Source organism: Hylobates moloch, unplaced genomic scaffold (assembly GCF_009828535.3).
Source record: "Hylobates moloch isolate HMO894 unplaced genomic scaffold, HMol_V3 SCAFFOLD_12, whole genome shotgun sequence".
Classification (NCBI taxonomy): domain Eukaryota; kingdom Metazoa; phylum Chordata; class Mammalia; order Primates; family Hylobatidae; genus Hylobates; species Hylobates moloch.
In genome coordinates this window covers 40,510,786-40,532,454 of record NW_026652287.1, presented here as the reverse complement: position 1 = coordinate 40,532,454, position 21,669 = coordinate 40,510,786, and the positions used below count along the sequence as shown (strand labels likewise).

Genomic DNA, 21,669 nt, shown 5'->3' with positions numbered 1-21,669 from the left:
TTTTTTTTTTTTTTTGAGACGGAGTCTCGCTCTGTTGCCCAGGCTGGAGTGCAGTGGTGCAATCTTGGCTCACCGCAAGCTCCGCCTCCTGGGTTCACACCATTCTCCTGCTTCAGCCTCCAGAGTAGCTGGGACTACAGGTGCCTGCCACCACGCCCAACTAATTTTTGTATTTTTAGTTGAGACGGGGTTTCACCTTGTTAGCCAAGATGGTCTCGATCTCCTGACCTCGTGATCTGCCCGCCTTGGCCTCCCAGAGTGCTGGGATTACAGGCGTGGCCACCGCGCCCGGCCAACCTGGCTAATTTTTTAATTTTTTTGTGAAGGGGTTTCACTGTGTTGCCCAGGCTGGTCTCGAACTCCTGGGCTCAAGCGATCCTCCTGCCTCAGCCCCCGCCTCCTGAAAATGCTGGGATTACAGGGATGAGCCACTGTGCCCTGCCCTCCTTTTACTTTTTTAATATGGCTACTAAAAATGAAAAATTCTACACGTGGCCTGCATCATCTGGTGGACAGTGCTGCCTGAGAGTTCCCTTTTTGCACTTCCTAGTGACCTAGTGATCGACTTTACACCTAGTCCCCTCGTGACGGGAAACCCTCTGTTGAAATAGCAGTGTCCTCGCCTCACTGGACTGGGACTAACACCAGGTGGAAAGGATTTCACGCTCACAGCCAAGCTGCCTCTCACACCAGATGGAGGAACTGAAAGTTACACCCTTTGCAGTTATTTTGGATTAAAAGCAAAAAGATTTTTGTGGAAGTGCCACAAAAGCCTGAAGTGTACCCAGCGGGCAGGACCCTCCACAGGCACCTCCACGCCCCACTCCTGCCCTGTGCCTGTAATCCCAGCACTTTGGGAGGCTGAGGCGGGCAGATCACTTGAGGTCAGGAGTTTGAGACCAGCCTCGCCAACATGGTGAAACCCCATGTCTACTAAAAAAATACAAAAATTAGCTGGGCGTGGTAGTGGGCACCTGTAATCCCAGCTACTCAGGAGGCTGAGGCAGGAGAAGTGCTTGAACCCGGGAGGCAGAGGTTGCAGTGAGCTGAGATCCTGCCACTGGTCTCTGGCCTGGGCGACAGAGCCAGACTCCGTCTCAAACAAACCAACCAACCAACCAACCAAAAAAACAAACAAAAACAAAAACAAAAAACCCCAACAACTCCTGGGGACTGGACCTGAAGGGGTCTTCGGAGTGTTAAGCTGGACACAGAGGGCAGGGGGGTGAGCTGAGGTGCAGGAGCCATGGGGAGCCCCCACCAGAACCTGCTACTCCTGCAGCGACGTTTGGGCAGAAGAAAATCCTCAAACAAAACCTCCAAGAACGTGCACGCCAGTCACCGCTCATCTTGGACACGTTTATTGCTAGAATCGGGTCTTAAGTTCTAAAGCGGGTCAGAAATATCCCGCGGTGAAGAAACGTTGTAATCATTGTAAAAATAATTAGCAGGTGACTAAGATCATGACCACAACTGACGAAGACGTGTGCAGATCCCACGAAAATACGAACGTTTGCTTGCCTGTCAACTTTACTAATAAAATCGGGCTCCAACCCAGGAGTGGCCAAGGGTCACTGGTGAAGGAAGGGCTGTCGGTGCCACCGCCCGATGCCTAGCACAACTGAGACCCCTCAGCCACGTGGTGGGGACGTGGGGTTCCCACCGCGTGGCCGAGCAGAAATTCCTTGAACTTCTCCCCCATCCAAGGAACTGTGGCATCTCGGAGGGCTGGACTGGCGCACGCCGGCTCAGGAGGGTGCCAGGGTCTGGGAATGTTCTCTTCACAACAGAACAGGAACGCACAGTCAGCTTTTGTAAAGTGCTCGGATACTCAGTACAAAAATACAAAACACTGATGATAAACATGGCACACATGGGATCTGACGGGGGTGGAGAGTGTCACTGATGGCCAAGGACTGGGCTGGGTAGAGTTGAGGTCGTCAGAGGGGCCAGGAGCCTGGGGACACCCGGCCACTCACTGTGTTCTCAGGACCTTGTCACCGACGGGCTGTATGGCTGTGGGGCTCTGGTTCCCAGTTGGCACCAGCTCCTGCCCCACCCCCAGCTCCTGCCCCGCCCCCTCCTAAGCCCACGGCACCCAGTGGGCGCCTCTGCCCAGGGGAGCACTTCCTGACGGAGTTTCCCCTCCCCTGTGCCCATCTGTCCCCGAGTGGTGGGAATGTCCCTATTCACTGTATTCAGCATCACAGGAGTGCCTCTGCCAGCACAGTGGGAGAAGGGCTGAATCCCCCCAGGATCTGCGGTTCCCAGGACCCTGGGTTCGGGAGAAGGACTTGGCCCTGGCAGGGGCTCACGTGTACCCCACTGGGAACAAGGATGATCAGCCAGGACCCAGTCCTGCCACCAATGCTTGGGGTGCAGAACAAGGCTTGAAATGTGCCCTTTCTCCACCGGAGCCAGATCATGGATGGATCTCACTACCCTGGGATGTCCCAGCACCTTTGACACTGCCCAACACCTCCTTCCTCCACTCCTCCAGGGGAGGGACCATGAACTGCAACAGCTCACTACAAGCGAGGAGCCCGCACAGCGGCCACTTGTCCACTTGCTGCAACGTCTCTAGGTGCTTCCTCTGCATGCCCTGGGACATGGCACTCTCGACAGTCTGTGATGTGCCAGCCCCTGCCTGGAAGGTGGGACGCCAGCCCTGGGAGCTCATTTCCTGGGGGCTGAGGACCCTGTGCCCGGGGTGTGTACCCACCCTGGCTGAAGCTAGAGGCCCAGTCCCCCAGACAGGCTGAGCGTGTGAACAGCAACGGGTGCCCTCAGGAAGCAGTTTGGGAAATAGCTGGTTTCAAAACCAATGCCAAGTAAAAAGGGGCAAAGGTCAGCCCCTTTCACAATGGGCTTCCAAACCCACAGAACCTGACTGGAGGGTACTGATGTTCCCTCAGTGGGCCCTGCCCCGTGGCCCTCTCTGCCCATGCCCCCGTGCCTGGCTCATTCCCTGGCCCTGAGGTGAACCTGCGTGGGGCTCTGTTTGGGACATGGATTCTGCCTGACTCTGGGGACAGATGCTGCCGACGCCACCTGGCCCCTCCTGGTGCCCTAACCCTTGGCTCCACTGTCGTGCAGTGGCTGTGGAGCGTGGCCCCGGCCGGCAGCTCCTTCTCAAAGCAAGGTCTGTCCTGTCCTCAGCTCCGTGCACAGCCGGCACCGTTCCTCACTGCCTCGGAAAAACAGCTCGGAGTTGATCTCCCCGTCACCCGGATGGGGTGCTATGATTTCAGACAGCTCCCTGGTTTAGTTCTGGCTCAACTTTCCATTAAAAACTTTCCTTTTTGAAAAAAAAAAAAAAAAAAAAAAAAGGTTCAGAAAGTGACCCAGGCACCACCGCTAATCTTACAGAAACAGCTGCGAGGCCCAGAGCACCGACAGGCCGGCCCCTGCCAGGCGGTCATTGGTGGTTTGCTAGGGAAGAGGAGGGGACAGCTGGGTGGGCATGGTGACCCCATGGGGGTCCCCAGAGGGCAGGAAGGGTGGGCAGGGCAGGGAGGGGCCTTGCACCTTGAGTCACGGCCCTTTTAGAAGAAGATGACGTCTTCTTTGCTGGCGTCCTCCTTGGTGCTGAGTGGTGTGGCCGGCAGTGGTGAGGGAGCTGGGGGCCCGGGCAGGAGGGCTGTGCCCCCAGCCTTGAGAGAGAAGCCCTCGGAGGGGGCTGGCGGTGGGCTCGGGGCGGGGAAGCCAGGGTCTGGAACAGAGAGAGGGTTCAGACTGAGCAGTCGCCAGGTGGTGCCGCAGCTGCCAAGTGGTGCCGCAGCCCTGCTGCCCTGGGACTGGGCTCATGTCAGGGGGTGGGGGCTCACCTGGTGGGGGTGCAGGGCTGTGTCCGCCGGGCAGGATAGGGCTCAGTGAGCGGCGGTTCCGTGAGGTGCTCTCATCTTTCCCCATGAGCTTGTTGAGCAGCAGCTGCTGCTTCAGGTCGAAGGACGCTGGAAGAGGGAAGGTGCTTGGGCCAGCTCCAGGCTGGCCAGTTGTCCCCACCCCCCAAGGGGAGCCTCCGAGAGCAGAGGGGCCTGCCCATCCCCACCTGACACTTCCCACGGGCAGCCTAGATCCCATGACCTGAGCTGCTCAGATGCTAAGCCCCAGATTCAGGGAGAATGGCCCCAACCTCGCTGCGGAAGGACCTGCAGAGTCACCTGGCATCTGGAGGGGAGGCTGAGCCTCCTGTGGAAATAGCACAGGCCCTAGTGACTATGGGACACACCCTTAATCTTCAGAGAATGTCCCAGAACATCCCTGGTTGTCCCCCAGGGAGGTGTCCCCCAGAGGAGCAGGGCTGGCTCTCGTGCCAGAGGAGCCCCTGGGCATCCTCCGTGGAAACACTGCGGCTGCTCTGGGCTCCGTGTCCCCCTCTGTGGAACGGCTCTGTGGAATGAGGATGATGCGCAGAGGCGCCTGCACCTGTCCCTGTCCTGGCTGTGCTGATCCTAGGTGGCCAGGGATCTCTGCCTTCTTGCTCGTGTCCCTTTCTAAGGCTCCTGGTCCCCATCCCACTGTTTTGAAGGTCAAGGTGGGGAAGACACAGGGTGGATCATCTCAGTTTTGGGCCTGGAGACCAAACACGGCCCTGTGTGGGGTGGCCTCAGCCACGAGGCCAACTGTGCCTTCTGGTTTTCCTCTCCAGAGGATGGCACAGGTGTCCCGAATTTCCTGGCTCCCAGGGAGCCCCTAGAGCCTGACCAGTTTCACCTTCCAGGCCCAGGCGAAGGGGCGGGGCCAGCTCACCTGAGCTCTCCCAGCGCTGAGAGCCCCTGCTCTTGCCACCCTTGTCCTTGCCACCCTTGGTGGAGGCCGCCAGCTTGGTGGGGATCTGCTGCTGCACGGCTGCCTGCCTCTGGAACTGGTTGGTGGCGCTGAGCAGCTGGATGGGCACATCGCTCTTGGCCAGCCGGCTCTCGGTGGGGGCGCTGTCCCGGCGAGCCACCTCGGGGCGCTCTGCGTACTCTGGCCCCACGCCGGACAGCAGCATGCTCACCCGAGGCCCCTCCAGCCCTTCCCCGTTGAAGCTGGGAGGGTGGCTTGGGGGCTGGGCCTGGGGGGACAACAGCAGATACATCCAATGCGAGGTTCCTGCTGTGCAGCCTCTGGAGAGCCCCCGAGGGTCGTGCGCAGGAGACCCTCGACCTCTCCTGTTCTGGACAGAGCCAGGTGCAGCCTGAAGGAGCTGCCGGTCATTGCCTGTCCCTAACCTTTGCTAAATGTGCATACTTGTGGTGACATTCAGTGGCACCCATACTGTCACACACTCATATACAAACATCTCACACATCCGTGTCCACATCTGTTCACAGAACCCATGGTTTATAGATTTGTTTTCAGAGACACGGTCTTGCTCTGTCACCCAGGCTAGAGTGCAGTGGCACAATCATAGCTCTTGAGCCTCTTGGGCTCAAATGATCCCCCTGCCTCAGTCTCCCAAGTAGCTGGGATTACAGGTATGTGCCACCACGCCCTGCTAATTTTTGTATTTTTTTTTTTTAGAGACGAGGTCTCACTACGTGGCCCAGGCTGGTCTCAAATACCTAGCCTCAAGCAATCCTCCGGCCTCAGCCTCCCGAGTAGCTAGGGTGCACACTATGGCCCCCAGCTTCATTTTTTTTTTTTTTTTTTTTTTGAGACAGGGTCTCACTCTGTTGCCCAGGCTGGAGTGCAGTGGCGTGATCACGGCTCATGGCAGCCTCATTCTCCCGGCCTCAAGTGATCTACCTCAGCATTCCAAGTAGCGGGGACCACAGGTGCAAGCCACCATGCCATTTTTGTATTTTTTTGTAGAGATGGGAGTTTCACCATGTTACCCAGGCTGGCCTGGAACTCCTGCGCTCAAGCAATCCGCCCACCTCCACCACCCAAAGTGCTGGGATTACAGGAGTGCATTTTCTTTTTAAGAAGTTTCTAACATTTATGGAATGTTTTGAGCAACAGCGTTCTGTTAAGCATTTAGCCAGCTCTGAGAAAGGTTCTGCATTGCGGCATGAGCTGTTAATGCAAGGGTATGCCGTGCCGTTTGCTCTTACACTCCTGCACGCATGCACCCGTGAACTCTGTCACCTGCATGCACTCGTGCAAATGCACGTGCAAACCAGTCACCCCCCCATCTGCGCACACTGGCTGCTGCGCGCTCACCTCGGCCAGTGTGTCGGGCGGCAGCGCGCCTGGCGCGGTGTTCTGCTTCTTGAGGCGGCGCAGCAGCTCCAGGCGCTCCCGCTCGCGCTCCACGGCACGCTGGGCCTCGCGCAGCCGCTCCAGGTCGTGCTGGTAGGCCTGGCGCTGGCGCTCCAGCTCGGCCCGCTCCTGCTCCAGCCGCTCGCGTAGCTGCCGCGCCTCGCCCTCGCGCTCCTGCAGCCTCGCGCCCGCACGCTCCAGCTCCTGTTGCTGCCGCTGTCGCTCGCGCTCCCAGCGCTGCTGCTCCTGCCGCAGCTGGCTCTGCAGCTTCTCCACGGCCGCGCGCTCCTCCCGCTGCTTCTCGAAGTTGCGTTGCCGCTCCTGCTCCAGCAGCAGGTTCCCACGCGTCGACTGCAGCCGGAACTGCTTCTCGCGCTCCTGGATGGCAGCCCGCTGCGTCTCTACATAGCTGTCCTGGTGGGCGATTACCGCCTGCGGAGGGCCAGGGCCAGGCGAGTGAGAGCCGCACCTGCGCCCCAGCCAACCAGGAAAGGGCACGCGTGGCCGGCCCCAACCCGCCCCTGTACCTGAAGGTTCAGGAGCAGCTGGGACAGTGTCTGGATCCGCTGGACAAGCTGCGGAGAGGAGAGGGAGATTGATGCTAGTTATTGGGCTGAGGCCACACGCGCGTGCACAAGGCCCTGGGGAGATGGAGACCCGCGGGCGCCTACCTCCGACTCCAGGACTGTGGGCAGACGGGGATCAGATTCCGTGCCTGGCGCCTCCACCTGGGAAGAGGACACCGTCAAACCAGAGAGAGCGGCTCAAGACCCATACAACTAGACTCAAGCCTGCTTCTTCTTATCTCCTTTTTTTTTTTTGAGACAGAATTCTGCTCTTGTTGCCCAAGCTGGAGTGCAGTGGCGCGATCTCGGCTCACTGCATCCTCCAGCTCCTGGGTTCACGGAATTCTCCTGCCTCAGCCTCCCGAGTAATTGGGATTATAGGCTCCAGCCTCCATGCCTGGCTAATTTTGTGTATTTTTAGTAGAAACAGAGTTTCACCATGTTAGCCAGGCTGGTCTCAAACTCCTGACCTCAGGTGATCCGCCCGCCTCGGCCTCCCAAAGTGCTGGGATTACAGGCATAAGCCACCATGCCTAGCTTCTTTTTTTTTTTTTTTTCAGACAGGGCCTTGCTCTAGAGTGTAGTGGCCTGATCCTCTTACCTAGGCCTCCTGAGTAGCTGGGACTACAGGTGTGCACCACCAGGATCAGCTATTTTTTTTTTTTTTTTTTTTTTGAGATGGAGTTTTGCTCGTTGCCCAGGCTGGAGTGCAATGGCACGATCTCAGCTCACTGAAACCACCACCTCCCTGATTCAAGTGATTATCCTGCCTCAGCCTCCCAAATAGCTGGAATTACTCGAATGTGCCACCACGCCTGGCTAATTTTGTATTTTTAGTAGAGGCGGGGTTTCACCATGTTGGTCAGGCTGGTCTCGAATTCCTGACCTCAGGTGATCCACCTGCCTTGGCTTCCCACAGTGCTGGGATTACAGGCATGAGCCACCACACTCAGCAGCTATTTTTAACTTTTTTGAAATAAAGTCTTGCTTGGTTGCCCAGGCTAGAGTGCAGCGGCGCAATCTCGGCTCACTGCAACCTCCACCTCCTGGGTTCAAGCGATTCTCCCACCTTAGCCTCCTGAGTAGCTGGAATTACAGGTATCCACCACCACGCCCAGCTAATGTTATATTTTTAGTAGAGACAGGGTTTCACCATGTTGGCCAGGCTGGTCTCAAACCCTGGACTCAGGTGATCCACCTGAGTCGGCCTCCTGAAGTGCTGGGATTATAGGCATGAGCCACCGCACCCAAAGGATCAGCTATTTTAAAAATATTTTGTCGACATGTGGTCTTGCTATGTTGCCCAGGCTGGTCTCAAACTCATGGCCTCAAGTAATCCTCCCAAGGCCAGGTATGGTGGCCTTGCCTGTAATCCCAACACTTTGGGAGGCCAAGGCAGGAGGACTGCTTGAGCCCAGGAGTTGGAAACCAGCCTGAGCAACCATAGTGAGACCCTGTACCTATAAAAATTTTAAAAATTAGTCAGGTGTGGGGGTGTGCACCTGTAGTCTCAGCTACTTGGGAGGCTGAGGTGCGAGGATTGCTTGAGCCTAGGAGTTAGAGGCTGCGTGAGCTGTGATCACGCCACTGCCCTTAAGCCTGGGTGACAGAGTGAGACCTTGTCTCCAAAAAAAAAAAAAAAAAAAAAAAAAGTGATCCTCCCACCTCGGTCTCCCAACACACTGGGATTATGGGTGGGAGACACTGCACCCAGCCCCTGCTTATTATTGAAAATATATCCCTTAGTGTGGATAACAGGAAGGACCCAGGACCAGGTCATGACTGGGAACACAGTCCCTGCTAATCATCTGACTTGTGCAAATCTGGGTGTTCGGAAAACGAGGGGCTGGGGCCACCTGGGAGGTAGAGTGGGCTTGGCTATGAGGCCTGCGTGCCAGCTCCGGCCACAGGGGCAAGTCCAAGCCTCAGAGCTGACCAGAGGCAGCTGGCCTTGGCCTCTGACCCCTAACCTGGGCAGGCTCCAGTAGGCACCTGGCCTTCTCATTCAAAAGCAAAGGAACAGCCGGGGAGATCTGGCATCTGGTGGGCGCCACCACACCTGCCCCGGCTGAAAGCTGGTGGGCCCTGTAGGGGGTTCCTCGCCTGTTGATGAAGCCATGGTGAGTGCCCTGAGCCTGTCCCCTCCCCAGCCTTCCTCCTGGGGACCTCTTGCATTTCCCGGGAGGTTGCAGGAAGAAATCACCTGCCAGCGAGTTAATCTGGGCTGAGATACTGTTATTCACCACAAAACGAACACTTGTCCATGCTGATGAGACTAAAACTAGACAACCCCAGCGGAAGCTCTCACACGCATGAATCCTTATGACGACTCAGACTGTACCGGGCAAGTGATATCCACGTACCACCTGCGGCGATTCCTCGGAGCCCCCAGGAATGTCACTGTCACTGAGCTTCGAGTCCGGGCTGTTCGGGGGGCCTCGCCAGTCTCGGGGCCTGGGGTCGGTGCTGCTGACTTTCTTCTTGAAACTGCCATCTGAGAACCCCAAGCCAGGGGCGTGAGGATGCTGCCATCCCATGGGGAGGGGGAAGCTTCCCAGTCCACCCCCAGCCCCTGCCCAGGTAGGAAACCCAGGCTGGGCCCAAATGGTGGCATCTGCAGCACAGACGCCTGCTGGAGAGGGGTGGGCTGGTCTGGGTGCTGCTATCACAACATAACCAACAATGTCTGGAGGGTTTGAGAAGGTTCCAGAAAACTGGCTGGGCGTGGTGGCTCACGCCTGCAATCCCAGCACTTTGGGAGGCTGAGGCGGGCGGATCACCTGAAGTCAGGAGTTCGAGACCAGCCTGGCCAACATGGCGAAACCCCATCTGTACTAAAAATACAAAGTAGCTGGGCGTGGTGGCGTGTGCTTGTGGTCCCAGCTACTTGGGAGGCTGAGACGGGAGAATCACTTGAACCCGAGAGACAGAGGTTGCAGAGAGCCGAGATTGCACCACTGCACTCCAGCCCGGGCGATAGAGTGAGACTCTGTCTCAACAACAACAAAAAAGAAGGTTCCAGGAAACCCTACACAAGCTAATGTGCATCCTGAGGGGCGTCCCTGGGGGCGGGAGGGGAGACGGCCCCACTCTTACTCTTGGTGGGGCTGTTTGCGCAGTCGTAGCCCGCGAAGGTCTCAGCCCTCCTGGGCGGGCCTGTGGAGCTGCCTCCGTCTTCCGCCTGGCTGTTGGCGCTGCCCAGCCGCCTGCAGATCAGGCTCTGGATGCCCTCGACTGTGGAAGGAAGGGGACAGGAAGCACGGGTCGCCCTGCGGAAGTGTGCTGGGGGAATACGGAGCGCTGGGGCAGCGAGACTGGGGTGGATGGAGGGACTCACTGGGGTGGTGATCGCCTGCCCCCTACTGTCTACCATGGGATTTCAGCCCCACTGTCCCTGTGCACACGCTTACTTCAGGTACGGCCACCAGGACAGGCCAATCCGCATCTAAGTGAGAGGACAGGGCTGTGGGGCAGCCATGGGGAGGGCGGGTACAGGCTCCTGCAGCCCCTTCCACCAGGCCGCCCTGGGCCAGGGGCTGGCGAATGCTGGATGTGGCCCTGCCCAGGGTCAGCAGGAAACACTTGGTGTGTTATATGACAATGACCATACACTGAGTGTGTGACAATGGCCATATGGGAGAGTGACTTTGTGGGCAAGGGCTGTCCACAGAAAGCCCTCTAGGACCAACAAGCTGTGGCCAGGCACAGAGGTGGCGAAAAGAACATTCCAGGCCAAGATGCGGGATATGAGAGTGTCCCCAGGGAGCTAAGAACAATGGCCGTTGGAGCTGGGTGGAAGGATGTCAGTGGGCCTGGAGAGAGAAAGACTGACCCCCGTCTCTGCCTTCTTATTCTCTGGAAGGAAGGGGCTGCGTCGGCTTCCCTCACTGTTGAAAGAGCAGATTGAGGCAGGGTGCGGTGGCTCACGCCTATAATCCCAGCACCTTGCGGGGCAGAGGAGGGTGGATCATCTGAGGTCAGGAGTTCGAGACCAGCCTGGCCAACATGGTGAAACCCAATCTCTACTAAAAATACAAAAATTAGCCGGGCGTGGTGGCGGGTGCCTGTAATCACAGCTACCCAGGAGGCTGAGGCAGGAGAATTACTTGAACCCAGGAGGTGGAGGTTGCAGTAAGCCGAGATCACGCCACTGCACTCCAGCCTGGGTGACAAAGCGAGACTACATCTCAAAAAAAAAAAAAAGAAAAAAAGAAAGAGCAGACTGGGCACTGACTGCCTGCCCAAGTGGCCAGCCCAGGGGCCTGGCAGCTGTGTTAGAGCTGTGCGTAGGGACCCCCTGAGGGAGTGTGCATGTGTTTTTCTGGGGATATCACCAGGGACCCACCTCTCAAGAAGAAGAGGAACCTCTGGTGCGTAGGGAACCAGTCTCAGTCAACTTCAGATCCTCCCCACGGCCCGGCTTAGAGCCTCCGCATGCAGGGAGCATCAGAGCGGTGTTGAATGAGGAGAAAGTGCTTTATGTCTGCAAGGAGGGGCTTGGCCCAGATTATGTCTAAGGCCCTTCTGGCTCTGGCAGGCACCAGTAGGGGGTCAGTGCTGCTCCTGGGCCCCCCCAGATAGAAGCCTGTCCTGGACAGAGTGCCGTGTCGGCCATACTGAGCCGTGAGCCTGGCCTGGGGTCCCCTGAGGAGCCCACCCAGGCAAGACTGCACCCTTGAGGTGTGGGCAGCCAACTTACTCTCGCTCATGGCTGACTTGAGAATTAGCTCCCCCTGCAGGGTCTCGGATGGGTCCCCTCCACGGAATAGGCCTCGGGGCTGGGGCAGGTCTTCGAGGCCGCCCATCTCGGCCATCTCCAAGTAGATCTGCTGTTTCTCTAGGAGGCTCTGCGCGATCAGCTGGTCTTTCATGCTCAACCGCTCTGCAGAGTGATGGTGGAGGTGACAGTCAGCCCTGTCGGCCTTCCCTGGAATTGTCTGAGCCCCGAGGACTGGCCTAAGGATGAAGACCCCCGCTGGCCCTGCCCTGAGGTAGGCTGCCCCCTTGTGTCCTGCATTCCTGGGAGGTAGGGGAGGGCATGGCCTTGTCCTCTGATTATTTTCCCCCTTGTTATAAAAATCAGGTTAGCTGTGGTGGCTCAGGCCTACGATCCCAGTACTTAGGGAGGCCAAGGTAGGAGGACTCTTGCGGCCTAGAGTTCGAGACCAGCCTGGGCAACATAATGAGACTCTGTCTCTACAAAGAAATAAAAAATTAGCTAGTTGTGGTGGTGCATGCCTGAGAAATGAGGCAGGAGGATCGCTTGAGCCCAGGAGTTCAAGGCTGCAGTGAGCCATGACTGCACTACTGCACGCCAGCCTGGCCAACAAAGCAAGACCCTGTCTCTAAAATAAACAAAATAAAATCGAACACAGTAGGATGTGAGCAAGGATTGTATCGGGCCCATTTATTAGTCTGGGACCAACTTAGAGCCTTAGAAAACTGAATTTTCCATCCTCCCTTTCTTTCTTTCCTTCCTTCTTCTTTTGAGAAGGAGTCTCGCTCTGTCGCCCAGGCTGGAATGCAGTGGCACAATCTCGGCTCACTGCAACCTCCAACTCCCAGGTTCAAGTGATTCTTCTGCCTCAGCCTCCTGAGTAGCTGGGACTATAGGCACGCACCACCATGCCTGGCTAATTTTTTGTATTTTTAGTAGAAACGGGGTTTTGCCATCTTGGCCAGGCTGGTCTCAAACTCCTGATCTCAAAGTGCTGGGATTACAGGAGTGAGCCACCGCACCCAGCCTAATTTTTAAATTTTTTGTAGAGACGGGGTTTCGCCATGTTGTCCAGGCTGGTCTCAAACTCCTGGCTTCCAGTGATCCATCTGCCTTAGCCTCCCAAAGTGCTGGGATTACAGGCATGAGCCACCATACCACGCCACTTATTGTTTTAGTATTATCCAATTTAGAAATGAATAATACAAGGCCGGGAGCGGTGGCTCACTCCTGTAATCCCAGCACTCTGGGAGGCCGAGGCAGGCAGATTATCAGGTCAAGAGATCAAGACCATCCTGGCCAACATGGTGAAACCCCGTCTCTACTAAAAAACACAAAAATTAGCGGGGCGTGGTGGCTTGCGCCTATAGTCCCAGCTACTCGGGGGGCTGAGGGAGGAGAATCTCTTGATGCCAGGCGCAGTGGCTCATGCCCGTAATCCCAGCACTTTGGGAGGCCGAGGTGGGTGGATCATGAGGTCAGGAGATTGAGACCATCCTGGCTAACACGGTGAAACCCCATCTGTACTAAAAATACAAAAAATTAGCCGGGCGTGGTGGCGGGCGCCTGTAGTCCCAGCTACTCGGGAGACTGAGGCAGGAGAATGGCATGAACCCAGGAGGCGGAGCTTGCAGTGAGCTGAGATCGTGCCACTGCACTCCAGCCTGGGCAGTAGAGCCAGACTCTGTCTCAAAAAAAAAAAAGAAAAAGAAAAAGAAAAAGAAAAAGAAAAAGAAAAGAGAATCCCTTGGACCCGAGAGGCGGAGCTTGCAGTGAGCCAAGATCATGCCATTGCACTCCAGCCTGGCGACAGAGCGAGGCTCCGTTTAAAAACAAAAAAGATAAAATAAAAAAAAATACAGACATTGAAAGGGAAGAAGGGAGCTTGCTGCAGGCTACAGGGTATCAGGAATTGTTCTTGACAAAGCGCTCACTGAACGCGGGTGAACCTTAACATCACACGCAGCGAGAGAAGCCAGACCCAAAAGGCCGCATGGTGTGTGACTCCATTTATGTGGAATGTCCAGACAGGCCAATCCACAGAGACAGGAAGTAGATTCCTGTTGCCAGGGTTGGGGCATGGGGTGGGGAGTGACTGTTAACAGGGACGGGGCTTCTTTCTGGGGTGGTGGAACGTTCTAGTTAACGTGATTCTGGCTGCATAATTGGAAATGCACTGAAATGCCACTGAACCCAACGCTTGGGAGGGTGAGTGGCATGGTGTGTGAATTACATCTCAGTAGTGTAATTAAACAAACAGGGAGGAGGAAGCTCTGGAAGGAGGCTGTAGGGGCCCTGTGCTATTCCTTCGTATGGGGCTGGGATGCCCTGTCGAGCTCCTGGCTGCACGAGGATGGGGTGGTGGTGGTGTGCGTGGCTGTGCGGTTGGCTCTGGAAGGGGCTCAGGGCCCCTGAGCTCTCCTCCCTCCCTCTCCCACATACCCCCGAAAGGGCTAAGTGACCTCTGGAGATCGCTGTGTCATGGCACAGCCCCGTTCTAATGCTTCACAGAACTGCAGGACATGGCACAGCCCACGGGAAAACGCTGGGTCACTTGGGGGGCAGTTCGCCCTCTGTGGCCAGTCCTGATGGGGGGCCCAGGGCTCACCATGCAAGGGGTGTGCCCACAACGCTGTCTCCCCCTCACCTTGAAAGTCCCGGAGTCTCGTGGCGCGGGCCTCGACCACCTTCCTTTCCTCTTCGGGCAGGCTGAAGGGCCCCTCCTCCTCGTCAGGGCAGCTGCAGGGAGAGGAGTCGGGTGGGTAACTGCGCTTCCCAGGCAGGCCGGCCTCCGGCACAGACGCTGGTTCTGCAGAACCAGCCGCCACGACCGTCTCTGACTTTTGAAGTGATTTAGCTTGTTCGTGGTACAGGAGGACGAGGAGGGGAAGAGAGAGAGCCACTGACATTCATCCCACCCCAAAGCGCCAGGGCATAACCAGGAAGAGGCTTTACGTGCCTGCCTGTGACTTAGAGGAGGAGTCCAGCGGACAGCGGGCTTGCAGGGGACCTGCCAGGTGCAGGTGGTGGCTGCAAGCCCCACAGAGGTACAGCTACTGTGGATGGGGGAGTCTGAACTAGGCTAAGGCACCAGGAAGCCTCCAGGAATCAAGAGAGGGAGTGGACAGGCATGGTAGCTCACGCCTGTAATCCCAACACTTTGGGAGGCCAAGGCAGGAGGATGGCTTGAGGCCAGGAGTTCAAGACCAGCCTGGGCAACACAGTGAGGCCCCATCTCTACAAAAATTAAAAATCTAGCTGGGTGTGGTGGTGTGTGCCTGTAGTTCCAGCTACTTGGGAGGCCGAGGGGGTATGATGTCTTGAGCCCAGGAGTTTGGGTTGCAGTAAGCTATGATTGTGCCAGCGCACTCCAGCCTGGGTGACAGAGCAAGAGCCCGACTCTAAAAAACAAAACAAAACAAAACAAAACAAAACAAAATAGGCTGGGCGCAGTGGCTCACGCCTGTAATCTCAGCTACTCGGGAGGCTGAGGCAGGAGAATCGCTTGAACCTGGGAGGTGAAGGCTGCAGTGAGCCGAGATTGCATTACTGCACTCCAGCCTGGGCAACAGAGCAAGACTTTGTCTCAAAAAAAAAAAAGAAGGAGGGGAAGCCAGCTGGTTCCAGGCCCTGAGGGGTGCTCGGCCCAAGGAGGAAGGACAAGATGCCAGGAAGCACAAGACGCCATGCCCTGCTCCAACAAATCTGGCCCTAGAATGCAGACAGCCCGCCATGGCAGGTGCAGTGGCCCACGCATGCAGAAAGGCCCAGGTTACAGCTGCCTTTTGAGGCCCGTTGGCCTCAACATTCCAACAGGTTGAGTCATCAGAAGGAGCTGGAATGGTGTCATGGGTCCCAAGCTGGGATGAGGGAGTTCAAGGTCACAGCCGATGGCCAACCATCGAAGCCAAGGGTGGACCAGTCAGTGGAAGGAACACAGCGGGTGGGGAGACCCCCCAGGCCCTCCTCACCTCTCCACAGCCCTTCGGATATGGGCCATCCAGGCGTTCCTGTCCTCTTTGGAGCTCGTGTAGATTTCATACATCTCTGGCCCTTGCAAGGAGGCGCTGATCAGAAACATCGCTTTCTCCTCGTTGGCCACTTCCCTCACGATGAGCTTTTGTAACGAGATGACGGGTGGCTTTGAGTCCTGCATGGGTAGAGGGCATTGGGGAGGTCACCCTTTACCCCACCGCACCCAAACAGCAGCGAGGTCAAGGGCCTGGTGAGGGGAACTATGAGTGGGGGTCACGCTCCTCGTTTCTTTTCAAACAATTCAAAGCAGAAATATTTTGCCATCTGGGGGAAAAAGACACTATTGCAATGAAATCCTAGAATCCTTTTTTTTTTTTTTTTTTTAACTATCTTGGAGGCCAGGTCTTGCTCTGTCACCCAGGCTGTAGTGCAGTGGTGCAATCATTGCTCCCTGCAGCCTTGACCTCCCAGGCTCAAGTGATCCTCCCACCTCAGCCTCCTGAGTAGCTGGGATTATAGGTGCATGCCGCCAGGCCCAGCTAAGTTTTGTATTTTTTATAGAGATGAGATCTCACTATGTTGCCCAGGCTGGTCTTGAACTCCTAGGCTCAAGTGATCCTCCTACCTCGGCCTCCCAAAGTGCTGAGATGACAGGAGTGAGCCATCTTGCCCCTTAGTATCCTGATAATGTGTCAATTTTGTCAGCTTAAAAATTTTTAAAAATAGTCAGCAACGCACATACACACGACAAAGCTCAAAAGATACAACAGTATGTAGTATATAACAACAAATAAACCCATCTCTGTCTTGTGCCTCAGGCCACCCAGAGCCACCGGTATTTCTAGTCTGTCACGTATCCTTCAAGAGACAATGCCTCCACAGACCAGCAAAACATACATTTTAACTGGCTAGAGTGGGCTACACTGTGTTCCCCACAAATCATATGAGGTCCTGACCCCCAGTACCTCAGAATGTGGCTGTCTTTGGAGATGGGGCCTTTAAAGAGGTGATTAAGGTCTGGGTGTGGTGGCTCACTCCTGTAATCCCAGCACTTTGGGAGGCTGAGGCAGGCAGATCACTTAATCAAGGAGTTCAAGACCAGTGTGGCCAACGTGGTGAAACCCCGTCTCTACTAAAAATACAAAAAGTAGCTGGGTGTGGCGGCGGGAACCTGTAATCCCAGCTACTCAGGAGGCTGAGGCAGGAGAATCACTTGAACTCGGGAGGTGGAGGTTGCAGTGAGTCGAGATTGTGCCATTGCACTCCAGGCTGGGTGACAGAGCGAGACTCTGTCTCAAAAAAAAAAAAGAGAGAGAGAGAGAGAGATGATTATGGCAAAATGAGATCATATGGGTGGGCTCAAATCCAATCCAATCTGACTGGCATCCTTCTAACAAGAGGAGATTAGCAGAGACACACACAGAGGGATGGCCACGTGAGGACACAGAGTACAGACGAGCAGATGGCTGTCTACAAGCCAACGGGCCTCAGAAGAAACCAACCATGCCAACACCTTCATCTTGGACTTTCAGCCTGCAGAAACGTGAGACGATAAATTTATGTGGTCTAAACCACCCAGTCCATGATACTTTGTTTATAGCAGCCTCAGCAAACAAATACACTGGTTGAGAACACACCAGCAGCTGGATGCGGTGGCGCAAGACTGTAATCCCATCACTTTGGGAGGCCAAGGCAGGAGGATCACTTGAGGTTAGGAGTTGGAGACCATCCTGGCCAACATGGTGAAACCCCATCTCTACTAAAAATACAAAAAATTAGCCAGGCCTGTTGACGGGTGCCTGTAATCCCAGCTACGTGGGCCTGGGAAACTCACAGGTGCCCCTTCCATGGGCAGTTTCAGCCAACCTCCCAACAAGGTCACAGCAAGCAGGGCCCTTCGTCTGTTTTTTGTTTGTTTGTTTTGTTTTTTTGTTTTGAGATAGAGTCTCGCTCTGTTGCCCTGGCTGGAGAGCAGTGGTGCAATCTTGCTGGAGAGCAGTGGCACAATCTCAGCTCACTGCAACCTTCGCCTCCTGGGTTCAAGTGATTCTCCTGCCTCAGCCTCCTGAGTAGCTGGGACTACAGACATGGGCCACCATGCCCGGCTAATTTTTGTATTTTTAGTAGAGGTGAGGTTTCATCATGTTGGCCAGGCTGGACTTGAACTCCTGAGCTCAAGTGATCCACCCACCTTGGCCTCCCAAAGCGCTGGGATTATAGGCGTGAGCCACAGCACCCAGCTGACCCTTCGTCTGAATAGACAGGATACATACCACAGAAGCAAAGACGTATTTCTGATCTTTTTCTTGTAGCAGCAAAAGTACATCGGTCAGCAGGACGGCCAGGACATCTGGGAAAACAGCATGGAAGGAGGCATCTTAAAGGTCCCATGGCCAGGAGGTCTTGCTGGCAACCCCCACGGATGCCACTTCCCAGGAAGGTGTAAGCAGCGTGATGCTTCTGCCTGGGCCTAGAAGTTTCCTTTCTGCCTTGCCTGCACCCCCCATCACCTTTCCAGGTCTCAACCTTCAGCACCAATGAGCAGCCCGAGCCTCCTCTAAGTCCCTTCTGTGTCCAGAGCTCAAACCAGGGCTCCCGCCCGTGTTAGGCCACTGTGCCTGGCAGTTCTCTTTGCTGTAACAACACCTGCTGGGTCTGACCTTTGAGAGTCTGATATGGTTTGGCTGCATCCCCACCTACATCTCATCTTGAATTCCCACGTGCTGTAAGAGGGACCCGGTGGGAGGTAATTGAATCATGGGGGCAGATCTTTTCCATGCCTTTCTCGTGATAGTGAATGAGTCTCACAAGAGCTGACAGTTTATAAGGGGGAATTTCCCTGCACAAGGTCCCTCTCTCTTCGCCTGCTGCCATCCATGTAAGGCATGACTTGCTCCTCCTGCCTTCTGCCATGATTGTGAGGTCTTCCCCCCCAGGTGGAACTATTTAAGTCCATTAAACCTCTTTCTTTGGTAAGTTGCCCAGTCTCAGGTATGTCTTTATCAGCAGCATGAACACGGACTAATACAGCATCTCTCCCTCTGATGTCTCAGATGTGAACAGAGCTCTCTGTTCTCTCTGCTCCTGGGTCACCAGGACCCAAGCCACTGCAGCGATGCAGGCCAGGGGTGGTCTCAGTCCCCTCGTGCCCCTCAGTCCTCCTCAGTGCCTTGTCCCTGTATGAATGTCTCGTGCTGTATGGCTTCCTGCACATAGATGCAAACCCTGAGCTGTGTTTCAAGGGCAACGCCACTTTTGGGGAGCTGCTTCCAACACCCCTAAGTCAGATACGCTTTTGCTAATTCTCTCACACTGCAGCCTGCTGGCTTCCTTAAAGCATCTGCTGGACTTCTAACTAGTTTTTCCGTTTGTTTGCTTGTTTCTCTCTTTCAGCCCCAGTGACTGATGCCCTAAAAGGCTAGGCGCCAGGTCTTGCCTGGTGGGGTGTATTCCTACCATCCAACTCTGCGCCTGGCGGGCAGAAGGCACTCAACCTGTCTGTGAAATACACGCCTACTCAAATGATGAGTGGGCAAATGCTGTCATTTACCACCTCAGTGACTCCCTCAAGATCCTTAAAGATGCTGATGTGAATGGATAGCTTGGGATGTTTCTAAAGGCTCCAAAAATGAACAGGAAACCCAGGGATGAATCCTGAGCGCTCTCTGGTCTGAACTGCAACATGGGTCTTGAAAATAGGGCTCGGATCACACCCTGGGCAGCGAGTGGGATGCTTGGGGACATTGATCAGCAGTCCTGGGAGTATTCTCTACCCACATGGGGGCCACTCAGTGGCTGGGCCCATGGCAGGCAGGCTGGCCCATGACTAACCAGATGGGCAGCTGAGCGTGTTTGGAATTCTGGGCCCAAACCTGGGGTGTCACGATGTGTCACCAATGCCCTGGGTATCCATTTGGAAGTCAACGACTCAGCATGCCCTCCTGGTTTGTACTGCACCCTTCCAAAGACCAGAGGAGGAGGATGGTGATACAACCACCTTTTATGCTACACCCCAGCTGCCTTCCTCATCCTGACTCAGCTCATAACCTCCCTTCAGCCATGAAGTAGCCAGACTTCAGTGGCTCTGTGTCAGTTGACACCCACCAAACCAAGATGGTGCCCACTGATCCGAGATGATGCCACCACTCCCAAGACCATGCCACCAGTCCAAGATGGCACCCACCAATCAAAATGGTGGCCACTGATCCAAGAGGGAGCCCACTGATCGAGATGATGCCACCATTCCAAGATGGTGCTCATTGATCCAAGATGGTACTCACTGATCCAGGATGATGTCACTACTTCCAAGACTATGCCACCAATCCAAGATGGAACCTACTGATCTAAGATGGTGCCATCATTCCCAAGAGTGTGCCACCAATCCAATATGGCACCCACCAACCCAAATGGTGCCCACTGATTCAAGAGGGCACCCACCAAGATGGTGCCACTGATCCAAGATGGTGCTACCATTCCCAAGACCATGCCACCAATCCAAGATGGCACCCACCACTCCAAGAGGGTGCCCACAACTCCCAAGATGGTGCCACACATCCAATATGGTGCCACCACTCCAAGATGGTGCCACCACTCCAAGATGGTGCTGCTAATCCAATATGGCACCCACCAATCCAAGATGATGCCCACTGATCCAAGATGGCACCCATCACTCTAAGAGGGCACCCACAACTCCCAAGATGGTGCTACCAACCCAAGATAGCACCCACCAATCCAATATAGTGCCACCAATCCAACGTGGCACCCACCAATAAAAAATGGCAACCAACACTCCAAAATGGTACCCACTGATACAGGATAGTGCCACCAATCAAGAGAGTACCCACCAATCCAAGATGGTGACCACCTCTCCAAGATGGTACCCACTGATACAAGATGGTGCCACTAACCTAAGACAGTGCCCACCACTCCAAGACAGTGCCCACTGATCCAAGATGGCACCCACTAGAGGTGGCCAGGGGCAGGCCTTTACCTTTCAAGCGCCCTGATGTGGTCTTCCAGCATAGCATGCCCTCCAGGTGAAGCTGCCGCTGAAGCATGTCTTCCTTGCGGAAGGTGAGCCCGTTCTTGAGTTTGCTGGAGGACTTCAGGTCCATCTTCCCTGCGATCTCCCTGAGGCGCTGGCCCTTCTCACACTCACTGACCTTGGCGTCCACTTGTGAGATGATATCTTTGATGAGGTTCAAGGCCTGGGTCAGGTCTTCATAGTCCTCAGTGCCAGCTGCCACACATAGCAGAGTTAACGTCTTTCTTTTCCACTTTAACACAACAGAAGTGGACACACTCATGTATGGGCGTGTGGGATCTATGAGGTGTGTGGACACACTCATGTATGGGCGTGTGGGATCTATGAGGTGTGTGGACACACTATGTATGGGCGTGTGGGATCTATGAGGTGTGTGGACACACTATGTATGGGCGTGTGGGATCTATGAGGTGTGTGGACACACTCATGTATGGGCGTGTGGGATCTATGAGGTGTGTGGACACACTCATGTATGGGCGTGTGGGATCTATGAGGTGTGTGGACACACTCGTGTATGGGCGTGTGGGATCTATGAGGTGTGTGGACACACTCGTGTATGGGCGTGTGGGATCTATGAGGTGTGTGGACACACTCGTATATGGGCGTGTGGGATCTAGGAGGTGTGTGGACACACTCGTGTATGGGCGTGTGGGATCTATGTGGTGTGTTCTCCAAGGCCACCACTCAGAAGACCGTCAAGATCACTTCCCAACTGTAATCTCCTGAGATGCAAATAGTTCTCCAAGATAAATGCAACACTTTAGAGTTTAGTTTTGCGGCGGGGGGGGGGAGCGTTGTGGGGACAGAGTCTGGCTCTGTCGCCCAGACTGGAGTACAATGGCGCAATCTCAGCTCACTGCAACTTGTCTCTCAGGTTCAAGCGATTCTCCTGCCTCAGTCTCTGGAGTAGCTGGGATTACAGGCACCCGCCACCATGCCCAGCTACTTTTTTTGGTATTTTTAGTATAGACAGGGTTTTGCTATGTTGGCCAGGCTGGTCTCAAACTCCTGATCTCAAGTGATCTGCCTGCCTCAGCCTCCCAAAGTGCTGTGATTCCAGGCATGAGCCACCACGCCTGGCTCAGAGTTGAGTTTTTACCTAGGTAGAGCGTCCATCGAATGCAGAAGCTAAGGTGCAATTCAAGTGGCAAAACTGCCATGACTAGCTCCGTCTACCG

At 55.3% G+C, this 21,669-nt stretch overlaps 1 protein-coding gene across 7 annotated transcripts in view; it reads right to left on the bottom strand.

Moving 5' to 3' along the window:
* Positions 1-1,345: 1,345 nt before the first annotated feature.
* Positions 1,346-21,669, bottom strand: part of ARHGEF18 (Rho/Rac guanine nucleotide exchange factor 18) — a 131,043-nt gene continuing 110,719 nt past the window's right edge. For 4 of the 7 annotated variants that reach the window (XM_058425414.1, XM_058425415.1, XM_058425413.1 and 1 more), the window contains 13 exons: positions 20,438-20,686; positions 17,721-17,797; positions 15,444-15,622; positions 14,120-14,211; positions 11,455-11,637; positions 9,852-9,989; positions 9,119-9,249; positions 6,861-6,917; positions 6,717-6,764; positions 6,151-6,621; positions 4,753-5,059; positions 3,828-3,953; positions 1,346-3,712 (listed from right to left, as the gene is read on the bottom strand). In XM_058425414.1, the coding sequence (XP_058281397.1) occupies positions 3,546-3,712; positions 3,828-3,953; positions 4,753-5,059; positions 6,151-6,621; positions 6,717-6,764; positions 6,861-6,917; positions 9,119-9,249; positions 9,852-9,989; positions 11,455-11,637; positions 14,120-14,211; positions 15,444-15,622; positions 17,721-17,797; positions 20,438-20,686 (2,225 nt within the window). In that variant the 3' untranslated portion in view covers positions 1,346-3,545. The remainder of the gene's footprint in view (positions 3,713-3,827; positions 3,954-4,752; positions 5,060-6,150; positions 6,622-6,716; positions 6,765-6,860; positions 6,918-9,118; positions 9,250-9,851; positions 9,990-11,454; positions 11,638-14,119; positions 14,212-15,443; positions 15,623-17,720; positions 17,798-20,437; positions 20,687-21,669) is intronic. The other 3 variants (XM_032169452.2, XM_032169456.2, XM_032169453.2) reach the window with 2 other exon arrangements.